Source organism: Borostomias antarcticus (assembly GCF_949987555.1).
Source record: "Borostomias antarcticus genome assembly, chromosome: 1".
NCBI classification, from domain to species: Eukaryota; Metazoa; Chordata; class Actinopteri; order Stomiiformes; family Stomiidae; genus Borostomias; species Borostomias antarcticus.
Window position 1 is genome coordinate 47,994,003 of NC_140234.1, and position 24,984 is coordinate 48,018,986.

Consider the following 24,984-nt stretch of genomic DNA (forward strand, 5'->3'; position numbering starts at 1 on the left):
TCTCCCACTGATTTCCAATCTGTGTGATGAGGTTGATAAGAGTGTGATAAGGCTAGTTTGTCTCCAAAGTAAAGAGAACAAGGATCTATAAAGTATATAATACAGATCACAGCAAAACGTTACGTGACATAGATTATAGCAAATAAATTAGTGCAGTATGGGATAATTACTATTTGATGGAAATAACATACACACAATGCAGTGTACTGTTTGTACCTATTGAGGTTCCTGATAAAACCACTGGGGAGAACATACAAATGTTTTATGTACTGTATGTAAAATGTAATTTCATCTTTCATCACACAGAATCTTCTGCATCTTGAAATTTCTGCAAAACAAAAACTCCAGTTACAACGTAACATTCCATACACTGCCTGTCTACAGTATATACATGTATACAAATGACTGATAATAATATAAATATTTGACAAATGTGTCTCTCTAATACCTGCATTTGCTCATAGATCCATCCCAGGAAGAAGGTGATGTTGCCATAGACTCCTGGTTTGTTCTTCTCGGTACAGACATGCCCCCAGCTTGTGTCCCCTACCAGCCACCATACAGAGTCCATCTCTGTCACCAGAGGGCCACCACTGTCTCCCTAGGAAAATGAGTCCATGTTAAATCCATGGAACTACACTTAAAGCTCACAGTGTCTTGCAATTATCTGACATGTCATGTCCCTATGTCATTGCCCTTCTTTTGCTTGTACAGTATAAGGACTATTGATACAGTACATGACTTTAAGGTCATTCCGTCACATAATGTGGTAGGGCGTAGCTACAGACTCCACTTTAAAGCCGAAAGGCTTAGTGAACAGAAGTTTTGTTTGATCAAAGCCTAAAACCATGTTACATAAACATTTGAATACTTTCATTTGTAATTATTCAATTCTTTCTCACCATTGCTTCTATGTTTGTACAAGTAAGGCCAAATAGCATCAGAATGATTAAAGGGTTCGTGAACAGACAGAGCACGCTGCTGTGGCGTCAATGTGAAAACCTCATACAACTTGGTCTACGTTTTGGGTGGTTTGAAGGAGAATGGCTAAGCTAACGTTTGTATCTCACACAGGCTACTGTATGCACAATTCTTCTCCCAGTCCTTCCCAGTATGGTCATAGTTTCTGTAGTAGATAGGTGGAGCCAGTTCAGATCAGTTAACCACTACTCAGTAGTGGGACAAGACTTCTCTTTTTGTCTGTATTTTCCCATGTGTGGGGAGGAAGTACCTGACAGGTATCGACTCCACCCTCCAAACTTCCAGCACAGATCATGTCCTGAGTGATCCTGCCGTTGTAGGCAGCGGCACTGTTACAAACAGTGCTGTTTATCAACACGACTTCGGCTTCCATCAGGTCCGTAGCGCTAGGCCCTGAGAGAGAAGGAAGGAAGGACACGTACTGTAGGAAGGAAGGGCATAGTGAAGGAGAGAAGGACATAAGATAGGAAGGACACAAATATAACAGTATCCTCTCATTTTCTAATCCAGAGAGAACAAATCTCTCGTTTTCTAATTCAGAGAGAACAAATCTCTCGTTTTCTAATTCAGAGAGAACAAATCGTGTTACAGTAACTTACTGCCAGGCTCTGTGCTGCCAAAACCTGATATCCAGCATGTCCGGTCAGTCTTGAAGTCCATCCCGATGTTGGGCAGACAAACGGGCCCGACTTCAGCTGCATACGGAGGGAAGGGAAGGTTTGTGTTAGAAGCTTAGCTGCTCACCAAAAAGTCAATGCCAATGTTTACTAAGCGACTGCTCTGGCTTCTGAAGGTGAAAAAACAGAAAATATGAAAGATTTGGTTGTCTTTGCTGAGATGTAGTCCCACCTGTCATGACTAGTGGCTCGGTGAGCCTCATGAGAGCTATGTCATTCCTTGTGGTCTCAGGTTGGTAACCCTCATGGGCCACAATGTAGCTGACTTTAAGGGTAGGGGTTAAGATGATGCTCGAAACCTTCACCACTCCTGCATGGATGCTCCAGGATTCAGGACTGGGGTGCCTGGACAACATGCAACATATGAGAGGGACCAACGTTAAACTGTCCTGTATTGTCCACCATATTGTTTTCAGTCCTTCATTCCATTGAGATCTCTCGTTTCTCTCTGAGACTGGTTAATCCATCATCACTCATCTCTGATTGGGTTGGATAGGTATACTGTAAGCAAGATAGAAGACACTAGGTGATGCTGATCAAGACTGAGACAAAGGCTATGACCGAAACACTGTCGAAATAAAACACGTTATTTGTATCTAGAGACAAGGGTGTGCCGTTTCTTTTTATCACAGTGTATCCCCCGTTACCGGCACCTCACAAAGACAGCCTACGGTGTGCGTTTCCTACGGTGTGCGTTTCCTCTCCTTGGTGATGCTACAGCTGTCCCCAGCTGAGCCCAGATACATTCAACACTCGGGAATGGAACCCAGCCCAGTGCCAGACTTACCTCTGCACACAGCGCGCCGCTGTGACAATCCAGTAGGGGGTGATGATTGAGCCGCCGCAGACCACCTCGCTGGACAGGCGGACCTGCCAAGGCCACGCCCCCGGGCTGGCCGGCCGGCCGCCCACGATACGAGTGGACTCGAAGGGGACTTTTGTACCACAGTCTAGGGACAGAGGCTGATGTTAGGGCCAGTCTCGCTGAGGGGTCAATGAGCTATGGCTTTTATAGAGGTCAGCCAGCTATACCTATTTTTGTAATCATTTAACTAAAACAAGGGAACACACACACATGTACTTTTCTCATAAACATATACACATCACATACAAATCCAAATGAAAAATAAATCTTTACCACATCAAGGGTCCCCAAACAAAATCTCCCCCTGTCATCCCTTTTAAAGCCAACTTACTTAGACCTGCTGTTAATGAAAGTTGTGGTGGAGGCAATCTCTCCATCAGTAAGCCTACAGTTATGGTTGATTACAGTACAGCCCCAATTTTATTCTTGTGTGGATAGTTCAGTAAATATAATGTAATAATGACTTGCCTATGCATCGCAGGGTTACTCCTGTCCCAGTGGAACAGGTGTTGCTAAGGGCAAAATCAAAGAATACCAACGTCATTATAACTGTTTAGGTATGCCGTTTGAGAAGTTCTGGGTTCTGATTGGCTGGTGTTGTTTCACAGCTAACCTGTTGACGAGTTGCTGCAGTATGGGCGTGTCTGGACTTGACCCCGCCTTCAACAGGAAGTATCCATCACTGGCGTTGGTCTTCAGTTGGTCAGATCGGACATACGTGGCTCTGTTTAACATTATCAGTCAACATAAGCCTCTGTTGTCACAACAACTCTAGACAGATAGGTTGTTCAGTATGGATAGAAAGACAGACAGACACACAGACATACTATACTTTACGTGAAACACACTGCAATTAGAAGTGCACAAAGAGTACTGTATATACTGTATAGATACTGTACCATTTGGCCTACATGTAGGTAACCATACTGTACCGAAAACACAGCAGAATAAGACTTCCATCTGAATTCAAAGGGCATGTCACCTGCTGTATCCTATACTCTGACAAGCTGCTCTCCCGTGGTCGCTGGTCCAGCCATCTGAACATACTGGCCTCCATGATCTGTCCTCTAACCTGTAAGCCTGCAGGAGAAAACTGGAGCCATACAGCCTAACTGCATAAACACACACACACACACACACACACACACACACACAACCAATTAGATACATTAGTGTGAGAAAAAGGCCTCTCCGCCTACGAAAAAATGGTGAGAGCGCACACAGATATTGAGTAGTATGACAGTGACGTACTGTGACATGCGGAGCTAGGTAAGGTAAGCTACTGTAGGTCATGACACGTACAGCACATAGCTTCATCCTGGCCTGACGGGCAGTCCTTCACCCCGTCACACCACTGGGACCGGCCGATACACTGTCCGTCATCACACCTCACTCCATAACACCACGAGGACACTGGGAAAGAGCAGGTCCGTTGTGCGTGCGTGCGTGCGTGTTAGTTGGGACACAATTGAAGTGTATTGACTTTAAAGCAGCAAAGAGGACATAACACTGCACATGTAGGGATCCAAGGGAAATACAGTTGGGAATGCTTACAGTAATAGCCCAGTAGGACCCCAGCCACCAGGAGGAGCAGCAGAGCGCTGATGACAGCAGCCTCAGTGTGCTTGATGCACCTCTGCCTAGTATCTAGAACAGACATGACTCTGATGAAAAACATCCTCTCAACCAAGCTTAGCCTTCACATCGCAACCATTCTGGAGTACTGTAGGATTTCCATGACTTGAGAATGGACTGAGTTCACTTTCAGTATTGCATGAGTTTCAAGGCTGGTTCGAGGATATTTTTGGGTAGGTAGACACTTTTTTTTATTTTTTTATTTCTTTGAAGATAATTATATAACAATTACAATGTTATGTGACTGAACTGGGTGGGCAACCCAAAATGTGGGGTGGGCACGGGGCAACACCCAACCATCCACTCTTGTGGAGGCAGCCCTGGTTAGCTGGTTGTTAGGAGACATGGTCTTACCTTTGCAGGGCGGGATGGAGGGGGTGATTTGAGGGGGAGTGTCCAGGGCGACCTCGTGAACATACTGGGGGCGGTTCTCTGCTGTGGGGTTGAAGGGTGCGGGTCTCTCTTCATCCACCTGAAACCCACCGTTAACCAAATAAGGACCTGCTTCCCGAATAGTCCCAAGATTAAAACAACAACACACAGATACCAGATATACCTGTACATTTAGATGGAGATCTAACAGTACAGTATGTAGGTCTGTATCTACTGGAGGAAAGTCTGAAAATCCGTCCTGATAGAACTATGAGCACCACAGAAATAAATGAATATTTTTCTTTTTTGGTCAGTTTTTTGTATGGCACCACAAAGATACTACAGAAGAACAACAACTTACCGGATTAGTGGTCATTTTCTCTTTCAAGGCACCTGGGGTAGACAACTATTTCCAGTGTTTCAGTTACATTAGAGTAAATTGTGATGTGTAAAACAGTATAAAATGTAAGATACCAAAAAACATCCAGCAAGTTTCTGTAGATTTAGTCGTATTTAACCATTAAAAACTACATCTGAAATATAGAATAAAACCACATTTCTGTGTATTATATTACTAGATACACACATTCTAGCTAGAAATAGTAAAAAAATGAAGCAATTTTTACTCTGAAATAAAACACTTACAAGCAATTCAATCAGTTGAGTTGGTTCTACCTTTTTCTCAGAAATCCCATTGTAGGTTCCCCACACACACTCAGACCAGAGATCAAACAGTGAACACCTGGCCCAGCCACTTCTAAGATCTGGCAATGGGTGAAAGTTTACCTCTGCATTTAAACACACAGGGAGGGACTCTAGGGAGTAGAGAGGTGCACAAAACACAATAGGGCACGCTTATCCCCCTTTCAACTTTCACACGGACGGGAATGTTGCCATTATCTAGGAGGGTAAGTGGAGGTAGTCTTTATATATGCGAAACAAGGGTACACACTCTACTCTGCATAAGGGATGAGGTGAATAACGGCCAGCACATTATCTGCTATATAAATGGCTTTATAAATGGCATTGCTGGTAATATTCATGACAGTCATTACCATGTCCCTGATGGAACTTTTTTTTATTTTTTTTTTATTTAACCTTTATTTCGTCAGGCAAGTCATTAAGAACAGATTCTTATTTACAATGGCGGCCTGGGAAGTGACAAGAGTCACTTAAGAACAGCCCATGTGATCTAATTTGCTGTACGTTTCAAAGCCAACATTTAGTCATGGAAGTTGGGAAGGAAACAACCAATATCATTGAAGTTCCGGCTCAGTTTAGGTGAGCTGCTGCCAGAACACAGCCAAGTGCGCCAACACTTGTGTCAATTTCTTTTATTATCTTACAGTGATTATTGCAGCTATTTATCATATCATACAATACATAGAACATACAACAACAAAATATATCTGTGATCTAACTATGATAGAACAACATCAGAGAGCAGGTGTTCAACTATGAAAATAAGAACCTTTCTGCCTGAAATAGTAAAACTACTTAGTGCTGGGTCAAACTAAAAGTAAAGTCAATATGCCTACAGTACAGTGTGTGATCGATCAGGTACAAACTGTATCAAGTACAGCATTTCCCAACATATACATTCATTATCCCCACATCAGTACAGTACATGGACCATACTTTGTTTACTTTTGTTTTATTAAACAATAAAACGTGTCATTTGATGGTTTTTGCATATTCAAAATGGAGTTATATCAAGGAGCAGGCCCCCCAACGTGGTCCCTAGACCCAGGCCTGCCAGCCAGGGAACAGGCGGCTGAGGTTGTTGGGGTCCATGGCCTGCTGGATGAGGAGGTTGACCTGGCCCCCCACACTGAGCACCGTGCCCTCCTCCACCCCCTTCAGCTTCTCCTGCAGCCTCAGAAGCACCCGCTCTGCCACCTTGTTGAAGCTCTGGCTGTCACTGCTGTGGGGTGGGGTTAAAAGAAACGCTTATTGAAAACAAATACAAAAACTGGTGTAAGACATGAAACAGTATGCTCATATTTTGTTACTTTTATATTTTTTTGGCACTTGCTCTTCCATTCTAGGTATTGCTCCGTGCCGGTAAGATCGGACCCTTAGTGCTGTGATCACTGCATCTAAAAACACTTGTGATACGTCAAAGCTAGGAGGACGCAAAATATATACTTTGGAATTCAAATCCATGGAAGATAAGTTAGGTCACGACTGTATACTGTACTGTAGTACCCCCACCAATGACTTATACTGTAGTACCCCCACCAATGACTTATACTGTAGCGCAGGGATGGAGAACGGAACCGAGCTTTGGAGGCTCTGTGTGTGTGTGTTTGTGTGTGTGTGTTTGTGTGTGTGTGTTAAGACAGAGACTACCAGCCTAATTTACTGCAGGTGTTCAGTAGGGGCTGTGCACCTGGCTTTGCGGTGGTTGTCCAGCTCGTCACCATTCAGGGTGGAGTTGAGCGTGGCGTTGAGCTCGGCCTGCTCGTCCAGCTGCTGCTGCAGGTAGAAGGCCTTCAACGGGTTCATGGTCCAGTCAAAGAGAGGGTCGTACAGCAGTACCTACACACACAAACACACACACACACACACACACACGTAAGCTGAACAGTAACACAAACACCAAGAACACACAGAGACGAGTGTGTCTGTGGAGTACCCCGTGTGTGTTAGTGCGCGTTTGCACTTTGCCTTCAGCACAAGATGAAGCTCTTAGTCACTTGTTTAGAAAGAAGATACACATGTGAGTCCTGGTGAGGACACTGACTTACAACATTAAATGCTATTATTGTAAGTCGCTTTGGATAAAAGTGTCTGCAAAATGACTGTAATGTAATAATGTCTCTGTATTCATACCTCCACAATAGTCAGTAAGGCCTCTTGAGAACCCCTCATGACCTCCATGGTCTTCTCACAGCATCTGACGAGTGGAGAACCAAACCAAAACGGATATTGGCATTAATATCACAAGAACATGTTCTCTTTACTTACCATTCCATTGCTCTATTAGAACAAGCATCACTAAGATGCCCTCTAGCCTATTGTTGCTTAATGTGGAGAAGAGGCTGTCTTCAAGTGTAGTGACATTTTTTATTAATACAATGCGTACACATAAGCCTGAGTTCTTGCAAGTTCAAATTGTTTTTTGTAACAAGAAATGCTGGCGGTGGTCATGGTCAAGCCAGCCCAAGAACTAACTCCCTAAAAATAACAGTATTTCACAGAGCCATTACAATATGGAATAATTTACCCCTTAATATCCACCGGTCAAAAAGCAACTTATCCTTTGAAAAAAAACTTCAAGACACATTTGTTGTCTTGAAGATGACAGGCTGAACAGTAGCAGGGAAACCTGTGTTTATGTTTTCAGAGGGATGCTTGGTTGTTATTTATTTATGATGGAAATATGTTTGCGTTTTGATGATGCTATTTAAACAATTGAATTCTCTTTTGTTTGTTTAAAATGTAATAGAATGTATCATTGTTACTGTATTTCAGTGGTAATGTCTGTAGTGGGTGGATCCCAGGAAGGCTAGCTGATTGCCATGGCATTAGCTAATGGGGATGCTTTAAATAAACAAACACACACAGTTCCCTGACGCCCTCACAGTTCAGCTGACGTAAACAGAATGGATTGGGTTCCTAAGTGTTGCGGCTCACCTTCTGAAAACCCCCTCCACTCCTGTGATGCCCATCCCGTCCACGATGTCTCTGGACAGTCTGAAGGGCACCGTCTCCGGGGTGGGCAGAATCTTGCCCTGCTCAAACGCAACCCCTGAAAGAGAGAGAGGAAAAGAGAGAGAGAGAGAGAGAGAGAGAGAGAGAGAGACACACACATACGGTCACATCATGTGCCCTTTTTTAAAACCTGCCCCCCCCCCCCCCCCCCCCCCGTTGTGGGCGTCCTCTCCTCACCCAGGTCGATGTGCACCAGCTCGGCCGTCTGCTCGTCAATCAGAATGTTCTGGATGTGTCGATCACCCAGGCCCACGATGTAGCCAACTGGGGACGCAAAACACAAGAGAAACGTTACGTTGATAAGATATCGTTCTGTCACTCGGTATAACGGGACCCACACTTGCTTGTGCTACAGTAGGTTTACAGGTACGACAACAATCACACAACGCAGGAATGATGGATGAATGGCCGTGGCACTAATGTAGTGTGTGGTTGTGGAGAGCAAAGGTGTGTTAGTGTGTGTATGTGGCAGTCAGTCAGTGGCTGAGTGTGTGTGTGTGTGCCTGCCTGTGTGTGTATGAGAGTGCGAGAATGTAAAATGAATGCATGGCATGCACGTGTGTGTGTGTGTGTGTGTGTGTGTGTGTGTGTGCGCGCGCGCTGTATACCGATGGAGGAGGTGGCCACACTGCGGGTGTAGGCCAGACGTTTCTCCAGCCACACGGCTGGGTCCAGGAAGCGCTCCATGCAGAAGTACCGGAAGACCGGACAGAAGTTCTGACACACCTCGCTGAAGGCCTGCACCTTCTCCTCAAAACTGTGTCTATGAGCTTCCTGGAGAACAGGCACCAAGACGTCGGGAGAGATACAGGTCAAGAAGAAACTACTGTTGGCTTTGTGTGTGTGCTTCTATGTTATATGTCTATGTGGAGGTCACTAGTACGCACACAATACTGTATACAATGTGATATCGCAAAGGTCTCATCATGATGATGATGATGATGATGATGATGACTAACCATCATCTTCTTGCGACACTGCAAGTTGGTCCAGTCCTGGGGGCGGAAGCGTTTGTGGGCGCCCTTCTGGGGGTCCACCAGGAACTCTCCAATAGGCACGGTGCCCGAGCACCACTCCAACACCCCGCTCCTCTGGGAGAAAGGGACCACCTGGGGAGGGAGGGAGGGATGGAGGGAGGAAAGGAGACAGGAGAGAGAGAGACAGAGAGAGAGAGGGTGAGGGGGAGAGGGGAGGGATATGGAAGGGGGGGGGGGGCAGCCATCATTCATGGCGCCCGGTGACCAAAGTCCACATGCTCAGTCCAGGTCCTGGTCAGGGACCGGACTGAAGAGCATCTGCTGTTCTGCATGTTTTACTTATTGGGTTCTTTGGGAGGAAACCCTTGCGAACACGGGGAGAACATGCAAACTCCACCCAGAAAGGGACGTAGACCTTCTCGCTGTGAGGCAATAGTACTAGGTACTGGGCCACCGTGGCGCATGTGTACGATTTTGGGGTTCAGCTCAAGGACACTTCGGCACAACGCCGGGAGATGGGATCGAACCGGGGATCGCAGCCAGCTGCTCTACCTGCTACGTGCGGCCCAGAGCATTATGTGATGCATTAGCTAATATAAGAGTATATCCCATTCTGAAGACAGGTGAACACGTCCGGTGTCGGTCTCTGACCTTGTAGCGTCTGATGAAGAGTTTCCTCTTGCGGGTCTCGTTGTTGCGCTGCAGGAGCTTGGAGCACATGTGGAACACCTGCTGCATGACCGCATCCTGCCTCAGGTCATCCTGGCCCTGGACGACCCAACAGGGCAAAGGTGAAAGGTCGCCGGGGTCAAATCCAAACAAATCAAATATTTCTTTTGTTTATGGTGGACAACGCCCTTTACAAAGAAAGATAATAAAAATGAGTGATGTTCAATATTAAGAATAACTGGGCTATTTAGTATGTTGACAGCATTAAATGCCAGGTCTGTCTAAAGTGTAAAAGGTGATATTATGTATTGCATTTCATTCAGAACTGAGGAGATTCCTCAGAGTGGGGAACAGTTGTCTTTTCTCCCAGCTCCCCTCAGCCTGTGAGTGATGGGTTTGGGAGTGTCGAGTGTTCCAGTAAGCACACACGAACGTAAGAGTTGCCAAAGGAATGCGCTCAGGAACAAAGCAAAGGAAAGTGTTTGTGTTTGTCATAAGGCACAAAGGCTGGATTAGCTATTAACACCAAACCAAGGTGGAAAATAACTGAAGTCCTTACTTCTTCCTAGTCATGGATTATCTTCAAACCCATTGGATTTACCTTGGCAGGGAAATGTTTTGGGTAAGGCACACAGACATGAACCTTCGCACACGCGCAAACACACACATGCGCGCACGTACACACCTTGACCAGCTGCCGTCTGCTCTTGCCGTCCGAGCCCACGCAGTCGAGGATCTTGGGCAGGTTGACACCTCCGGCCAGGTGGTAGTGAGGCTTGAACGACCTGATGGTCACCAGGTTGTCATAGTTACCAGAGGGATCCACCTGTTTGTTTGTTTTTTTGCATAAAAAAAACTGCATGAGCACAAGAACCCTGAGAGAAATAGGTCCTTCAAAACACTCCCTGGAATTGTACAGTAAGCTAAGCTCCAACCAATGCAGATTTGAGTGGTATGCTATACATGTACGTCCTATTACATGTCAATGGCCCTATTGACGTTACATAACATGAGGAGTGAGCGATTTCTCTACCTTGACCTCCATCGTTGGGATGATGACATCATCCAGATTCTTGATTTTCATGATGGGCTGATCAGCAGGAATGGGGATGGCCTCTGAAATGGAACAAGGCAGCCAGGAACCATGACTAAGCATATCAGTCGGTCTGTTGTATGAATATATGAAGAATATATCACATAGAATACGCATAGAAATATGTATGTTAATAAGATGTTTGGTTTTGTTACATATTTATTTAATTGAGTTAAATGGGCTGATTGTGTTTGTTGAGTACAGCGTATTATAGCATAACCCAGTGTCATGTAGTATAGTGTAGCATAGTGTGGTATAGTGTAGTGTAGCGTATTATACTGTAGTATAGTGTAGAATAGTGTAGTATGGTGTAGTGTAGCGTATTATAGTGTATTATAGTGTAGTATAGTGTAGTATGGTGTAGTGTAGCGTATTATAGTGTAGTATAGTGTAGTAAGTATGGTGTAGTTTAGCATATATAGTGTAGTATAGTGTAGTAAGTATGGTGTAGTGTAGCGTATTATAGTGTAGTAAGTATGGTGTAGTGTAGCATATAATAGTGTAGTATGTATGGTGTAGTGTAGCGTATTATAGTGTAGTATAGTGTAGTAAGTATGGTGTAGTGTAGCGTATTATAGTGTAGTATAGTGTAGTAAGTATGGTGTAGTGTAGCGTATTATAGTGTAGTATAGTGTAGTGCATCCTCACTCTTCTCAGTCTTGTGGCGACTGGCGTCCATGTAGGCCAGAGTGATGTAGGCGTCACAGAGGAGCTCGATGTCTCGAATCATCTGACCCCTCTTCTTCCTCATCACATCGATGATCTTCCGGGCCACCTCCGAACGCTCCTGGAGAACAGACATGTTTTCACACACCGACCGACACACAGACTCGGTCTCCAATTAGACAGCCAGAGTGAGCCGACCAGTGATGGTACAGTACAGAGCTTTGATACTAGTTTCCAGGGAGTATTAATACAACTCCCCATGTTCCAGGAGGATTCAAACTGTGGAATGGGCTCTCAGGTTTCGAGTGTGTGGTACTATACAGGATCCCGCGCATCTTCAGGCATCCAGCTCCTACTTTCCTGCTGTTCTCCTGTTGTCACCTGTACCTCTCTCGTTTCGTCCTGTCTCATAGACACCGGAGCACGGACGGCCCACTCTCTCATTAGAGCAAGTAAAGAGCAGGCGTGTGTCCAGTCCTACCAGGTCCAGCTGGGAAGGCTGTCCTCGCTGGGTGGTCTTGGAGAGGCGGGCGCGGGAGAACGTCTCGTCCTTGTTGGCGTTGACCAGCGCCAGGATGATGAACAGGGTGTGGTGAGGATGCTCCAGGGACGAGCGGCACATCAGCTGGAGACAGAGAGACGTTAGTCTAAGAGAGTCGTTAGTCTCTCTCCAGACTCACATATTACGTTGAATTGCTGCGCTCCGCATGCTACATAATAGAGTCTGTCCCACTTCGCCGCACAAGCTGGTATTCTGAGGGCGTGTTGACGGTTTAAAATTGAAAGAGTGACAGGTCGTAGCAGCAAATGAGAGACGCTAGCCCAGGTTAGATGGGCGGGGCATATCTATGGGTGGGAGCGCCTGATCGTGAAAGTCGTTACTGATTGGTGTCGCAGGGATTCCTGCGAAACCAATGAATTGCCAGGATTTGAGCACCAGATTTTAGTGTGAAGTGTCCCAGACCCATAGAGAGATCTGCAGCATGCAGTAACGTAGTTAGCATAGCTTACGTAGTGTATCACCGAAATAACTCTTGTGGGTCTGGCGTTGAGACTAGAGAGACATTAAGTGTCACGCCAGGCGGGATTCGAACCGCCAATCACTAAAACTAAAACATAAAACCAAATGACAAATTATATAAAATTCTAGGGCGATATTTTCGAGGTAGGGCTACTCAGCTGAGGAATACAAGTAAATCTAATTGAGAGGCCGAGCCAATTGCCTGACAAAGATCAGGCAATCTTTTGACCACACCAACCAACATAGCGAGAAACCAACATGGTGTTCAGTCTGCAGTCAGTTAAAATGATGAGCGATTGGAGAATTGTTTCCATCTTGCCCAGTGGTGATATTATTGTGCACGGCACACAGAGAGAAGGGGGTCTTACCACATTAAGGACGTCGTGGAAGCCCACGTCCTCCGCCGCGCTGGAGGACATCTTGGTGCCCATGCGGGCGGCCAGCTGGTACATGAGGGGCAGGAACTTGTAGGAGGGGATCCTCTTCACGCCACCCTGAGGAAACACAACACTGAGGGCACGGAAATAGAGCAGTAGACCAACACTAACTAGAACTGCATTGTAACTGTGGCGAAAAACATTGCAACTGTGGATGTCTACATACGCGCACATACTCTCATTAAACTACATTTAAAAAATACAGATGTTTGACTTGTTTTACCATTCCCTACAATATCACACTGCTGGAGAATGCGCCGGGTAAACCCCCAAGCTTTAGACTGCGACTGTACTTTTGCTGACTGAAAGGAAACGCACACTCAGACCCACAGGAGCGACAGAACGTGAAGAGGCGGAGCCCTCGGTGAGTCCCGCCCCCCGCCCCGCGAGCGCTCTGTCTCACCCTCATCAGGTCGTTGACGGCCTTGACGTCGGCGTTGCCCAGCCACAGGGAGGCCAGGCGGAACACCCAGGTGTCGTGCTCCTCGCCCTGCTCCAGGCACTGGATGTAGTTCTCCACGGCCTTGACCAGGAACCTCCGCCTGTCCGTCTGCAGGTTGGACAGGGCCTTCTGGTCCAGCTCCAGCTCCCTCTGGACCTTCACCACGTACCTGGGGAGGGACGCGCCGTTCTCCTGCCTCAGGGCTTGCGTGGAAATGTGCGCACTCACGCGCTGCGCTCTCTCTCACACACGCGCGCGCGCATACACACCGTTGTCAATCACTGACCTGTTGGTGCCGACCTTGCGCTCCCTAATCAGGTCCACCTCCTCCTTGGCCTTCTCCAGCAGGGCCTGCTTGTTCTCGAATTCCGAGGACCTCATGTAGTTGTCGATGCTCTGGTACTGGGCGTCGGAGAACCGGGCCAGGGACAGGAAGGCCTGCGTCCTCTGGCTCCGCAGCTTAGAGTCCGAGCCCACCACCGCCACACCCTGGATCGCCTCCACCGCCTGACACGGGTCGCACGCACACGCACACACACACACGCACACACACACACACACACACACACACACACACACACACACACACACACACACACACACACACACACACACACACACACACAGGTTAACAGGCAGGTGAGGACACATGCACGAGCTTGGGGACACTTATGCCCATACGCACGTCCGAGTGCACACACCCATTCGGCGCCTGAAATGCTTTTGAAGCCGCAATTATCCGACTCCCGTTTCATGTTGATGAGGTGGCTCCTGGTGCACTACCTTCTCCAGGTACTTCTCCAGGATGACCTACCTTCTCCAGGTACTTCTCCAGGATGACCTACCTTCTCCAGGTACTTCTCCAGGATGACCTACCTTCTCCAGGTACTTCTCCAGGATGACCTACCTTCTCCAGGTACTTCTCCAGGATGACCTACCTTCTCCAGGTACTTCTCCAGGATGACCTACCTTCTCCAGGATGACCTACCTTCTCCAGGATGACCTACCTTCTCCAGGTACTTCTCCAGGATGACCTACCTTCTCCAGGTACTTCTCCAGGATGACCTACCTTCTCCAGGATGACCTACCTTCTCCAGGATGACCTACCCTCTCCAGGTACTTCTCCAGGATGACCCCGGGACTCTCCAGGCACGTCTCCGCCAGCCAGTTCCCACACAGCCGCAGGCTCTCCGCGTAGACGGGCACCAGAGCCGGGTTAACGTCCAGCTGGGGAGGTATACACATGTTTGTGACGTGTTTGTGAGTGCACACGTACGTGTGTGTGTGTGTGTGTGTGTGTGTGTGCGTCTGACCTGCTCCTCCAGAGTGTTGATAGTCCGCCTGAGTAGCCCTAGAGCCAGGCCCTGCTCCCCCTTGGCCCAGAACACCTGGGCCTTCTCCACCTGCCACGACGACGCCACCGAGCCCCGCCCCTCGCTCATGTGCCGCTGGGTCTGGAACTCCGCCCTCTCGGCCAGCTGGGCGGCGCCAGGGCAAACGCAACGGGCACAGCAGTGAAGACACCACACATACATACACAGTCAGAGATCAAGAACCATGGGCAATATTCATCACCTGTACTGCGCTCTCTCTCTCTCTCTCTCTCTCTCTGTGTCTCACACACACATACAGACCTACACACACACACACACACACACACACACACACACACACACACACACACACACACACACACACCTGTGCGTTTCCAGCTGTGCGGGCCAGCTCTCTCTCTCTGTCTCTCTCTCTCTCTCTCTCTCACACACACACAGATACAGACCTACACACACACACCTGTGTGTTTCCAGCTGTGCGGGCCAGCTGACAGAGCTCCATCAGGTGGTCGGCGAGGACGGCGCCGAGGTACTTCTTCCTGTCGGGGTCTCCCTCCCGCGAGATCAGGGTCTCCTGGGCCACGGAGCGCAGGGTCAGGATAGGCTCCACCAGACTGAAGTCGCTGTCCAATAGGAGCTGGGAGTGCTGCCGCCACTGACCGCACACCTCGTCCAGGCGAGCGTCAGACCAGGCACTGCCATGGAGAAAAGAACACAGACACGCACGCACACACACACATGCACGCACGCACACACACACATGCACGCACACAAACACACGCACGCACGCACGCACACACGACTTTTAAATTATCATATAGAGTACATTTATAGACCAAGGACGTTTCATAGTAGGTTTAAATTTAAACAGAGTTAAAACGAGTGAGCTGAGATGTTCCTAAAACATGCTATTAGCAGTCTGCCCTCAGAGATATGGGAGAGAGGATGGTTAGCATGTGATGATGGGCTGAATGAGTGTGTGTGTGTCTGTGTGTGTGCGTGTGTGTGTGTCTGTGCGTGTGTGTGTGTGTGTGCAAATATCAATGGCTCAGTCATGTCACCTGGAGAAGAGCTGTCGGAAGCTCTCCAGCTCGCTGATCCTCTGAAGGTTGCGTAGAGTTGGGTAGAAGGAAGACACGGCCTCCAGACTGCCTCTACACAGCTCCTCCACCTCTGCTCCCCTGAGAACACACACACACACGCAAACACATGCCCACATGCGCACACACACACACACACATACACACACAAACACACGCACACACACAAGCAAATGCCCACACACACACACGCACGCATGCGTACACACATACACACACACACACACACATTCAAACATCCACACAGACACACCATGTCAATATGGGGTAATAGCTTGTTTATTGGGAAGGTGATGGTTAGTTAAACACTACAAATCTTGTTTACCTGGCGTATTTCAGGGTTTGGTCAAACGTAGAGTATTCTTTGTCTCTCAAAGCTTGCAGAGCGCAGAACAACGACTCGTTGAATCCCGGGTTCAATTTCTCATTCCTGTAACGGCAACGTAGAATTGAAAAATGATGTCTGGAGGAGTTTTGCTATCACTACAGCTTAGCAAGACACTGCCATTTTCTTTCAGAGACTGCAAAAGACCTACAGTCGCACAACATCAACTGAAAGCGGCCTTGCAAAGTAGCCCCTCCCCCTTACCTCTCCGATAGGTCGCAGTCCCACTGCATGTTCCTCCACGCCGCCTGGAACCTGAGCTCCCTCAGCTCCGCCCCCCACTCCACCCCCTCGCTCTCCAGACCCCGCAGGTACGTTGCCAAGATACCGCTCAGACCGAAGTTCTGAAGGCCCTGGCCCACCAATAGAAAGAGAGAGAATGACCTCCGGCTCCAGAACCATTCTGTGTTGAAGGTTAGGTTAGATCTGATGTTGGCGGCTTTACCTCCACTATGCCCACGTGGCGTGTGACCTCGGGAAGATTGGCGTGGAGGTCGTAAGAGGTCAGAGCCTTCCCCCACATGGCCTCATGCTCATAGGTTCGGATCCTACAAACATGGACACAGCTTATAGTGCAGTATCAGTCATCTAGACTGAATTATTATTCTCTATCTATGGGGCAAGCTGAAGTCGGCTGGGCGTCTGACAGACGCATGACGCATAAGAAAACAAACTAATTCAATTAATCTATCAATCAGTCATTCAATTAATCAATCAATCTGTCTATGTCTCTGTATTGTAGGGTAGGTTGTGCAGTTACCTAGTGAGGGGGTTGGTCATCACCCCCCCTCCACATCCATACAGACTGTCAGGCTCTCCAATGCTGCGGTACACCTCGATCAGCAGGTCCTAGACCACAGCCAGAGGGATGACAGTCAGGTACGACTGGGGGAGCAGGGTGCCGCAGACACAAAATAACGAAAAGACTGAATCTATCAATTGAATGGGGAGGATGTTAAAGGGGAGGGGTTATTACCTGCAGACTGAGGAGGATGTTAAAGGGGAGGGGTTATTACCTGCAGACTGAGGAGGGTGTTAAAGGGGAGGGGTTATTACCTGCAGACTGAGGAGGGTGTTAAAGGGGAGGGGTTATTACCTGCAGACTGAGGAGGGTGTTAAAGGGGAGGGGTTATTACCTGCAGACTGAGGAGGATGTTAAAGGGGAGGGGTTATTACCTGCAGACTGAGGACGGTGTTAAAGGGGAGGGGTTATTACCTGCAGACTGATTCCAGTGTCCTCCACACTCTTCTCCATCAGGCTGGAGATGGCCACGCTCTGACTGTTCTCGTCAAACGTGATTCGACGAGATGTTCTTGACTTGGTCCTGTCAAGTTGAAAAAGGACGAGAAAAGTCAAAACTGTACTGTGCCTTTTAAGGCGTCGCGCCCACCGGAGCGGAGGCCGAAACTGCTTTTCCCATGAGTACCTGCGGCTCTCCACCATGCTGGACTTGATCTTGTCCACGTAGATCTCTGAGTAGAGCAGGGCGGTGAAGTGGGCGGAGCAGGACTGGGCCGCCCTGGACACCTCCAGATAGTTGAGGTCCAGCCAGAAGTTCGAGTGGCACACCGTCCCAAACGTGTTACTGAAACACACACCACACCGTTAGTGAACGCGCTAGGGGCGGGGTGCAGCGCACTTTCAAACACAGCAATGACGGACAAAGCTCTGTCCAAACCTGTCTGAGGCTAGAGGTCTCTGTTGTTGTCTCAGATAGTCAATAACGCACAACATTGTACGCAGGGAAGCCTTGTCCAACGAACCCTGGGTGGCGATGTCCGTTTCTCCTGTTGATCGAGGAATAGCACCGACATTAGATCAGAACTCAAACATTAAGATACTGCTTGAGAAGAAACAACCACAGATACCCCACATACTCAACGTGCAACTACGACCCGAGCATGAAATGGGAAAATACAAGTTGGAACTTCGGAAAGAGAAAGTAGTAGTAGTAGTACTAGTAGTAGTAGTAGTAGTCGTAGCAGCAGCAGTAGTAGTAGTAGTAGTACTAGTAGTAGTAGTACTAGTAGTAGCAGTAGTAGTTGTACTAGTAGTAGTAGTAGTAGTAGTAGTAGTAGTAGTAGTATAAGTAGCAGTAGTAGTAGTACTACTACTAGTAGTAGTAGTAGTAGCAGTAGCAGTAGCAGTACTAGTAGTAGCTGTAGTAGTAGTAGTAGTAGTAGTACTAGTAGTAGTAGTAGCAGTAGTAGTAGTAGTAGTAGTAGTGGTAGTAGTGGTAGTAGTAGTGGTAGTAGTGGTAGTAGTAGTGGTAGTAGTAGTAGTAGTAGTAGTGGTAGTAGTAGTGGTAGTGGTAGTGGTAGTAGTAGTAGTAGTAGTATTAGTAGTAGTAGTAGTAGTAGTAACAGTAGTAGTGGTAGTAGTAACAGTAGTAGTAGTAGTAGTAGTAGTAGTAGTAGTAGTAGTAACAGTAGTAGTAGTAACAGTAGTAGTAGTAGTAGTAGTAGTAGTAGTAATAACAGTAGTAACAGTAGTAGGAGTAGTGGTAGTAGTAGTAGTAGTAACAGTAGTAGTAGTAACAGTAGTAGTAGTAGTAGTAGTAGTAATAACAGTAGTAACAGTAGTAGGAGTAGTGGTAGTAGTAGTAGTAGTAACAGTAGTAGTAGTAGTAGTAGTAGTAGTAGTAACAGTAGTAGTAGTAACAGTAGTAGTAGTAGTAGTAGTAGTAGTAGTAGTAGTAGTAATAACAGTAGTAACAGTAGTAGGAGTAGTGGTAGTAGTAGTAGTAGTAGTAACAGTAGTAGTAGTAGTAGTAGTTCTAAGAAGTAGAGAACAGGGCACCCACCAGAGTCGGAGGGGAGGGGGAGGGGGGTGGTGGGCCGGCTGGAGGCCTGGGTGCTCCTGGAACAGCAGGTGAAGAAGTCCTGGATGTGGGAGGAGAGGAGGTCCCTCCAGGAGCCGTCCATGTCGCCCAGCAGGATGTCGTGGATGACGAGGGGCAGGGCCCGCTGGCAGAAGTCCGTCCTCACCTGGAGGTACGGCAGAGGGCATGGATGATAGTGAACGAAGACTCAGTGTGTGTGTGTGTGTGTGTGTGTTGGTGTGTGTAAAGATATATAGCCTTACCAGACATAGAGGCCTTGACAGCAGTAGAGCCTCACTCCTGACCCCCCCACTGTCCAGCAGGGTGGTACACAGGGTCTTCAGCCATGCCTTATGGCCCCCAGCCTGAGGAACCCACAGATCCTGGGTCTCCAGCCGCTCCCGGGCCTCCGAGTTCACCTCCGCACACAGCGCCACAGGCTGCTCGAGAGAACGCATTATAGCAACTTGACGTTACACATCATTCACGACTGCAGAATGCACATAAATACAGGCACACGTACACAATAGATATCACACACACACTTAACACCAACCTTCTTCTTGGCCGTTCTGAAGGGGTTGAGGTAGGCCAGCATGGGGTCGCGGTTTTCTTTGTGCAACTCCCAGAAGTCCGCCCCCGACTGTGTGGCCAGGATGTTCCTCACACACTCGGCCGCTGCCTTCCTCACCTCAATACTGATACACGGCAACACGACCACAAGAGAAATGACCACACACTTATGAGAAAGTACACACTTATGAGAAAGGAGTACACACTTATGAGAAAGTACACACTCATGAGAAAGGAGTACACATTTATGAAAAAGAAGTACACAATTATAGTACTACACCAGAGGTGTAGTACTATTTTCTTATGTGCTGGAGCACCTCGGCACCATTGGAAAAGTTAGATACTGTACTTCTTCTATATTTCAAACACTGTATCTCAAGTTAACAAAGTAAATAGAACTACGTCCATATACATTAATTCAATTTCAGTGATTGAAACAAGGGCCGGTATGGTCTGGACCCACTATTCCTCTGATGAGAACACATGTGTTTCTCGACTGAGCTGAATCTGGTTTACTTTAATGAGATAGAAGAGATACCATGCATTTCTGTTCTGTATGTTGAGATGATGATGTGTGGTTGACCAGTGGTGTGTGAAGGCGTTGTTCATGAGGTGATGTGTGGTTGACCAGTAGTGTGTGGTTGACCAGTGGTGTGTGATTTACCAGTGGTGTGTGGTTGACCAGTGGTGTGTGGTTGACCAGTAGTGTGTGATTTACCAGTGGTGTGTGGTTTACCAGTAGTGTGTGGTTGACCAGTAGTGTGTGGTTGACCAGTAGTGTGTGGTTGACCAGTAGTGTGTGGTTGACCAGTAGTGTGTGGTTGACCAGTAGTGTGTGGTTTACCAGTGGTGTGTGAGGGCGTTGTTCATGCAGTTGAGGATGATGAAGAGACACTGGGGCTCCACAGAGGAGAAGAGGGAGACAGCGCGGGCGTGGAGCTGGTCTCTCCCATGGAGCAGAGCGATGGTGGAGAAATCCACTGGCCCCAGCTCTCCCAGACAGCCACCAGCAGCCTCTGTAAACACGCACGCACGCACGCACGCACACACGCATACACACACACACAGACGATTAAAGACGGTTCAGATTAAAGGCTAGGCCAGTTTGAAACAGCCAATCCATCTACGTAACCTTCCTCCTTTTCTTATAAAATCACTGATCTGATTACGACAGGATTGGCAACAGCTCAGTAGAGCAGAACACGTTTTCACCTACTGTATCCCATCAAGTTACAGTATATCCAAGATAACTTCAAAGAGAGGACAAAAGGAGGATGCAGCTAGAGAATTCACACAGGGCCCTGTCCTTTGCCATGACGGTGACCCGGGCCAATCAAGATGGCTACTCCGCGCATCAACAATAAGTGAAAGCTGTAAAAACACTGTTTATTAGCGTTTCTGTGTTATTTGTGTCTCTTTAAATTAGTCGTACACACCGTATTGTCCAGCTTCTATCAGTGGAAAATGTTGCTACGAAGTTCATATGCGCAAAATAGCACGGATGGTTATCATCAACTGGTATTGCTAACAATGTCTAACTTGGCTAGTGGGTTTATTTTGTTTCTGGAACACATTCTGCTGGGACATCCCGGGTGCCAAATTCGGAGCTCCGATAAAAAAGGAAAGTGACCGCTAGCTGTGAGGTGAGCCTGCGCGGGGGCTGACCTAGGATGTCTCGTCCTCCCGGGTGGCTGGCCGCCAGCTTGCAGAGCTGCAGCAGGTTGAGGACCAGCTTCACCAACGCGCTCTCCGCAGGCTCGGCTGTGTGTGGGGGGGACAGGAAGACATAAGATCACCCGGGGGCGCGCACGCACTCTCGACAGGCCGCAGGCGGCGGCGGCTCCTACCATGGCACTCCCGGAGCAGGTCTCTGACGTTGCTCTTGTTGGCGTGGAGCTGCCGCCGCAGGTCCTTCAGTCCTTCCAGTCTGGCCAGAGGCACGGAGTCACAGGACGCCACCGACAGGAAGTGGACGATCTCCTGTGGACGGAGCGCACACAGAGGGTTTGCGGGGATATGTGGCTGGAGATGGAGGTGTTGCCATTGCCAGGTGACTTTGCGGTCAACGCACACACGCAAATTAGTGGTACGTAGTGTGGTCTGGTGAGGTGGGAGGGGTATGTGCAGTATTGGTTTTGTGTGAGTGAGTGTGTGCGGCGCCCCCTACCTGTCGGAGGGTGAAGTTGCCTGCGCTGTATTTGAGAGTGTGCTGGACCTCCCTCAGCTCCCTGAACTCCGGGCGGTCGGGGAAGGGCTCCAGCCTCTGAATAGCGCTCTTCAACTTGTCCTGACTCTTTATCACCAGGAACTTCAACAGACTGAGCACCTACAGTACCAGGGAGGGAGATTGTGTGTGTGTGTGTATGTGAGTGAGAGAGAGAGAGAGAGAGAGAGAGAGAGAGAGAAAGAAAGATACGTTTTTGGTCTTCGCATAGAGGACCCAGATTCACGCTACGATGTCCAGGTGACGCCCGGCGCCGTGTCTTACCTGCTGTGAGATAGCTGAGGACGGCTCGGTCACCTGGGCAGTGAGAGTGCCCACGATGACCTGCAGGTGGCTCTCTAGAGCGTCGTCACAGAACTGGACGGCGGTGCGACACACGGACGTCAGCAGGTCACAGCACAGAGAGAAGCTCCGACTGGACACCTCGTCCAGGTGGGGCGGCCTGGGAGTGATGGGAGATGGACGCACGTGAGATGACTGGTATGTGATACAGAGGAGGTGATACGGTGTGTGTGTGTGTGTGTGTGTGTGTGTGTGTGTGCTCATGTGAGTACGTGTGTGGGTTGTTTCCCTCCGTGTGTGTACAGTATGGATGTTGTCTCCCTCTGTGTGTGTGAGTGGGCGTCTCTGCATGCATACGACGTCTCTCTCCGTGCGCATGGCCCCGCCCACCTGCCGTTGATGTGGTGGATGAGTGTGTAGGTGACGTCCCGGAGGACGAAGGCCCAGGCCCCGCCCAGGCCGTCCTGCACCTCCCTGAGCAGCAGGCTGACGAACAGGTGGTACATCAGCAGGATGCGGTGCTTCTCGTAGGCGTTGGTGGTCTCCGCTGCCTTCTCACACAGAGCCAGCAAGATCCTCTGGATGGAGATCTACCAGAGAGACACACAATCGTATATAACAACACCCACACCATGAGAAACCAGCAGGTATAGGCCAAATATGCAAAGAAACACGATTAAGTTACATAGACCCGAGTAAGAACTCAACATGATGGACTATGTACAGTACTAGAAACTTTTCTGGTCTGGTCTTGGTTAGTCTCGCATAGCCACACCTATCTCCACACTTCGTTTACGCTGTGCCAGTGCTGGAGAAAGGTCTGGCTGGACTCATAACCATTCGGGGAAAGGGGGAAAAAATACATCTTTAAACCAATCACAATCGTCTTCGGCGGAGCTGTTGCTCGGTTGTCGTTTCACGTACTCTGGGAGAATCTCCCATCGCCACTGATTGGCTGACCACATGAATCAGCTCCACTGAGAGGACAATAATAAATGAATGCCAATACTTATCCCCAAAACCTATATCCTTAATGTTTTGAGCTGTTGATATCTGAATAAAGAACAAAGATCTTACTGGGGTCTTGGACAAAATGGCCACCAGGGACTTGTGACTGGCGCTGTGACACTTGCTGAGGTAGTCCAACGTGGCTTTGATGACATAGGAACTGAAGTAGGGGGGATTGGGGGCTGGGTCCAATTCCCTAAAGGAGTAATGTAAGAAAATGTAATTCCCCTCACATAATGAAATGTGACATAAAATTGTGATGTTACACAATGGAACTTTACCCGTCTAATCTGATAGGTCTGATTGAAAGGTGTGGTGTTGAGACTTGACCGTTACCCTATGAAGCGCCTCAGGTCCCCCGAAGTGTCCCCCTCAGTGCCGGCTCCTTCATACAGAGTCATCAACAGCTCCACCACGATGTCCGCCAGGTTACTGTGAATAAGGCTGTCGATTTGCTGTGGAGAGTCCAACAGTAAACTCCACGTTCAAAACATATGGAGGAGGCAGAAGTTAAACTACTAGTATACCTTTATGTTACAGATCTGGCAACCCAAATAAACTGTCCCTCACTGGCCAGCCTGGTATTCAGCAGTGACATCACTGGGTTAGGGTGAGCGACATGCTAACTCCCACCGCGGCTAGCGTCGGCCCCTCTCCCCCACCTGTTTGCCCAGACAGTTGGCGTCCTTCAGCAGGTCGTAGACCCGGTGGGCCTTCTCCCTCTGCTGGGACACCTGGGCGTCCTGGCCCGACACGAAGTAGGGCAGGATGTTGACCATGATCTTGGGGAAGCAGTTGGCCAGCAGCCTCCTCCAGTCCTTCTCCAGGTGGCCTCCGATGGACCTGACCTGCTCAAAGTCGTCCAGGAACACCAGGTGGGGGATCAACACCTGGTAGGAGCAGCTGGGGGACAGAACGGAACACATCAGCTGTACCGAGTAGCTTAGCTGACTCCGAAACATCTCCCCTGACTTTACAGTACATGAGTCATTTAACAGACTCGATTATCCAAAGCGACTTACAATAAGTGCTTTCAACATAAGCAATCAAGTGTTCTTTCTAAACAAGCCCTTTAAAACTCTAAGGGCTTAATCTAGCGCTAAAGTAAAAGTGAAAGAGCAGCTAAGTACAGATAATTATGACATGATTGCGTGGGTGAAAGCCTTGTGGTGTGGTCGGACTTCCTCAAAGACGGAAGGAGAGATACAGATCTGACGCAGGCAAATCCTTAGCAAAGGTCAAACACTGTACAGCCCCGTACGGCAGGCCTTCATAACCAGACGCCCTCTGCGCCCTCTCACCTGTAGAAGTCTGTGAGCGTGGCGTGGTTGAGCAGGGCATAGGGGAAGGACTCCAGCGTGTAGAGGGAGTCCTTCTGCCTCTCTCCCAGCCACTCTGCCACCAGGTAGTACAGGTGGGAGCTGACGAAGCCCACCACGCTCCTGTAACCCAGAGCTCTGGACACACTGCCCAAGACCTGCGGAGAGGGGGGGCACACGGTTCCCTTTTGAATGGTTTAACACTAGAGATGAGACCGAGGACGCCGTTTAGGGTACGGAGTTTGCCAAATTAATTATGGATATCGGACGAGAGTGATAAAAATTAAAAAAAAAGTGGTTGATATCAGTTCTTCCTGTTCTCCAAAATATCAGAATCGAGATTGGCCAATAAAAAATGATATCCATATCAGATGACCTCTATTTA

General features: G+C 48.3%; 2 protein-coding genes across 2 annotated transcripts in view; both read right to left on the minus strand.

The window, feature by feature from the left end:
* Positions 1–298: 298 nt before the first annotated feature.
* On the minus strand, positions 299–4,906 carry LOC311307215 (transmembrane protease serine 2-like; the record flags this gene model as incomplete). Its single annotated transcript, XM_084436014.1, has 11 exons — positions 299–328; positions 449–601; positions 1,232–1,310; positions 1,571–1,676; positions 1,831–2,003; positions 2,446–2,621; positions 3,571–3,635; positions 3,826–3,936; positions 4,078–4,170; positions 4,513–4,630; positions 4,892–4,906. The coding sequence occupies 11 exons, from the start codon at positions 4,904–4,906 to the stop codon at positions 299–301; spliced, it is 1,119 nt and encodes a 372-aa protein (XP_084292140.1).
* A 975-nt stretch (positions 4,907–5,881) lies between these two features.
* The window catches only part of atm (ATM serine/threonine kinase), a 31,827-nt gene continuing 12,724 nt past the window's right edge, over positions 5,882–24,984 (minus strand). Inside the window, exons 24-62 of the mRNA XM_084447825.1 lie at positions 24,582–24,757; positions 23,943–24,183; positions 23,617–23,735; positions 23,350–23,476; positions 22,663–22,862; positions 22,255–22,432; positions 21,934–22,092; positions 21,614–21,746; positions 21,432–21,527; positions 20,611–20,782; positions 19,750–19,891; positions 19,457–19,633; positions 19,176–19,359; positions 18,051–18,159; positions 17,799–17,957; positions 17,588–17,696; positions 17,132–17,220; positions 16,817–16,919; positions 16,576–16,724; positions 16,312–16,416; positions 15,948–16,067; positions 15,347–15,581; positions 14,866–15,030; positions 14,660–14,779; positions 13,839–14,059; positions 13,514–13,721; positions 13,042–13,167; positions 12,134–12,277; positions 11,635–11,773; positions 10,927–11,009; positions 10,579–10,719; positions 9,876–9,992; positions 9,207–9,356; positions 8,856–9,021; positions 8,425–8,511; positions 8,170–8,284; positions 7,366–7,429; positions 6,923–7,071; positions 5,882–6,454 (exon numbers count right to left, since the gene is read on the minus strand). Coding sequence (XP_084303951.1) covers positions 6,271–6,454; positions 6,923–7,071; positions 7,366–7,429; positions 8,170–8,284; positions 8,425–8,511; positions 8,856–9,021; positions 9,207–9,356; positions 9,876–9,992; positions 10,579–10,719; positions 10,927–11,009; positions 11,635–11,773; positions 12,134–12,277; positions 13,042–13,167; positions 13,514–13,721; positions 13,839–14,059; positions 14,660–14,779; positions 14,866–15,030; positions 15,347–15,581; positions 15,948–16,067; positions 16,312–16,416; positions 16,576–16,724; positions 16,817–16,919; positions 17,132–17,220; positions 17,588–17,696; positions 17,799–17,957; positions 18,051–18,159; positions 19,176–19,359; positions 19,457–19,633; positions 19,750–19,891; positions 20,611–20,782; positions 21,432–21,527; positions 21,614–21,746; positions 21,934–22,092; positions 22,255–22,432; positions 22,663–22,862; positions 23,350–23,476; positions 23,617–23,735; positions 23,943–24,183; positions 24,582–24,757 — 5,661 coding nt within the window. The 3' untranslated portion in view covers positions 5,882–6,270. The remainder of the gene's footprint in view (positions 6,455–6,922; positions 7,072–7,365; positions 7,430–8,169; positions 8,285–8,424; positions 8,512–8,855; positions 9,022–9,206; positions 9,357–9,875; positions 9,993–10,578; positions 10,720–10,926; positions 11,010–11,634; positions 11,774–12,133; positions 12,278–13,041; positions 13,168–13,513; positions 13,722–13,838; positions 14,060–14,659; positions 14,780–14,865; positions 15,031–15,346; positions 15,582–15,947; positions 16,068–16,311; positions 16,417–16,575; positions 16,725–16,816; positions 16,920–17,131; positions 17,221–17,587; positions 17,697–17,798; positions 17,958–18,050; positions 18,160–19,175; positions 19,360–19,456; positions 19,634–19,749; positions 19,892–20,610; positions 20,783–21,431; positions 21,528–21,613; positions 21,747–21,933; positions 22,093–22,254; positions 22,433–22,662; positions 22,863–23,349; positions 23,477–23,616; positions 23,736–23,942; positions 24,184–24,581; positions 24,758–24,984) is intronic.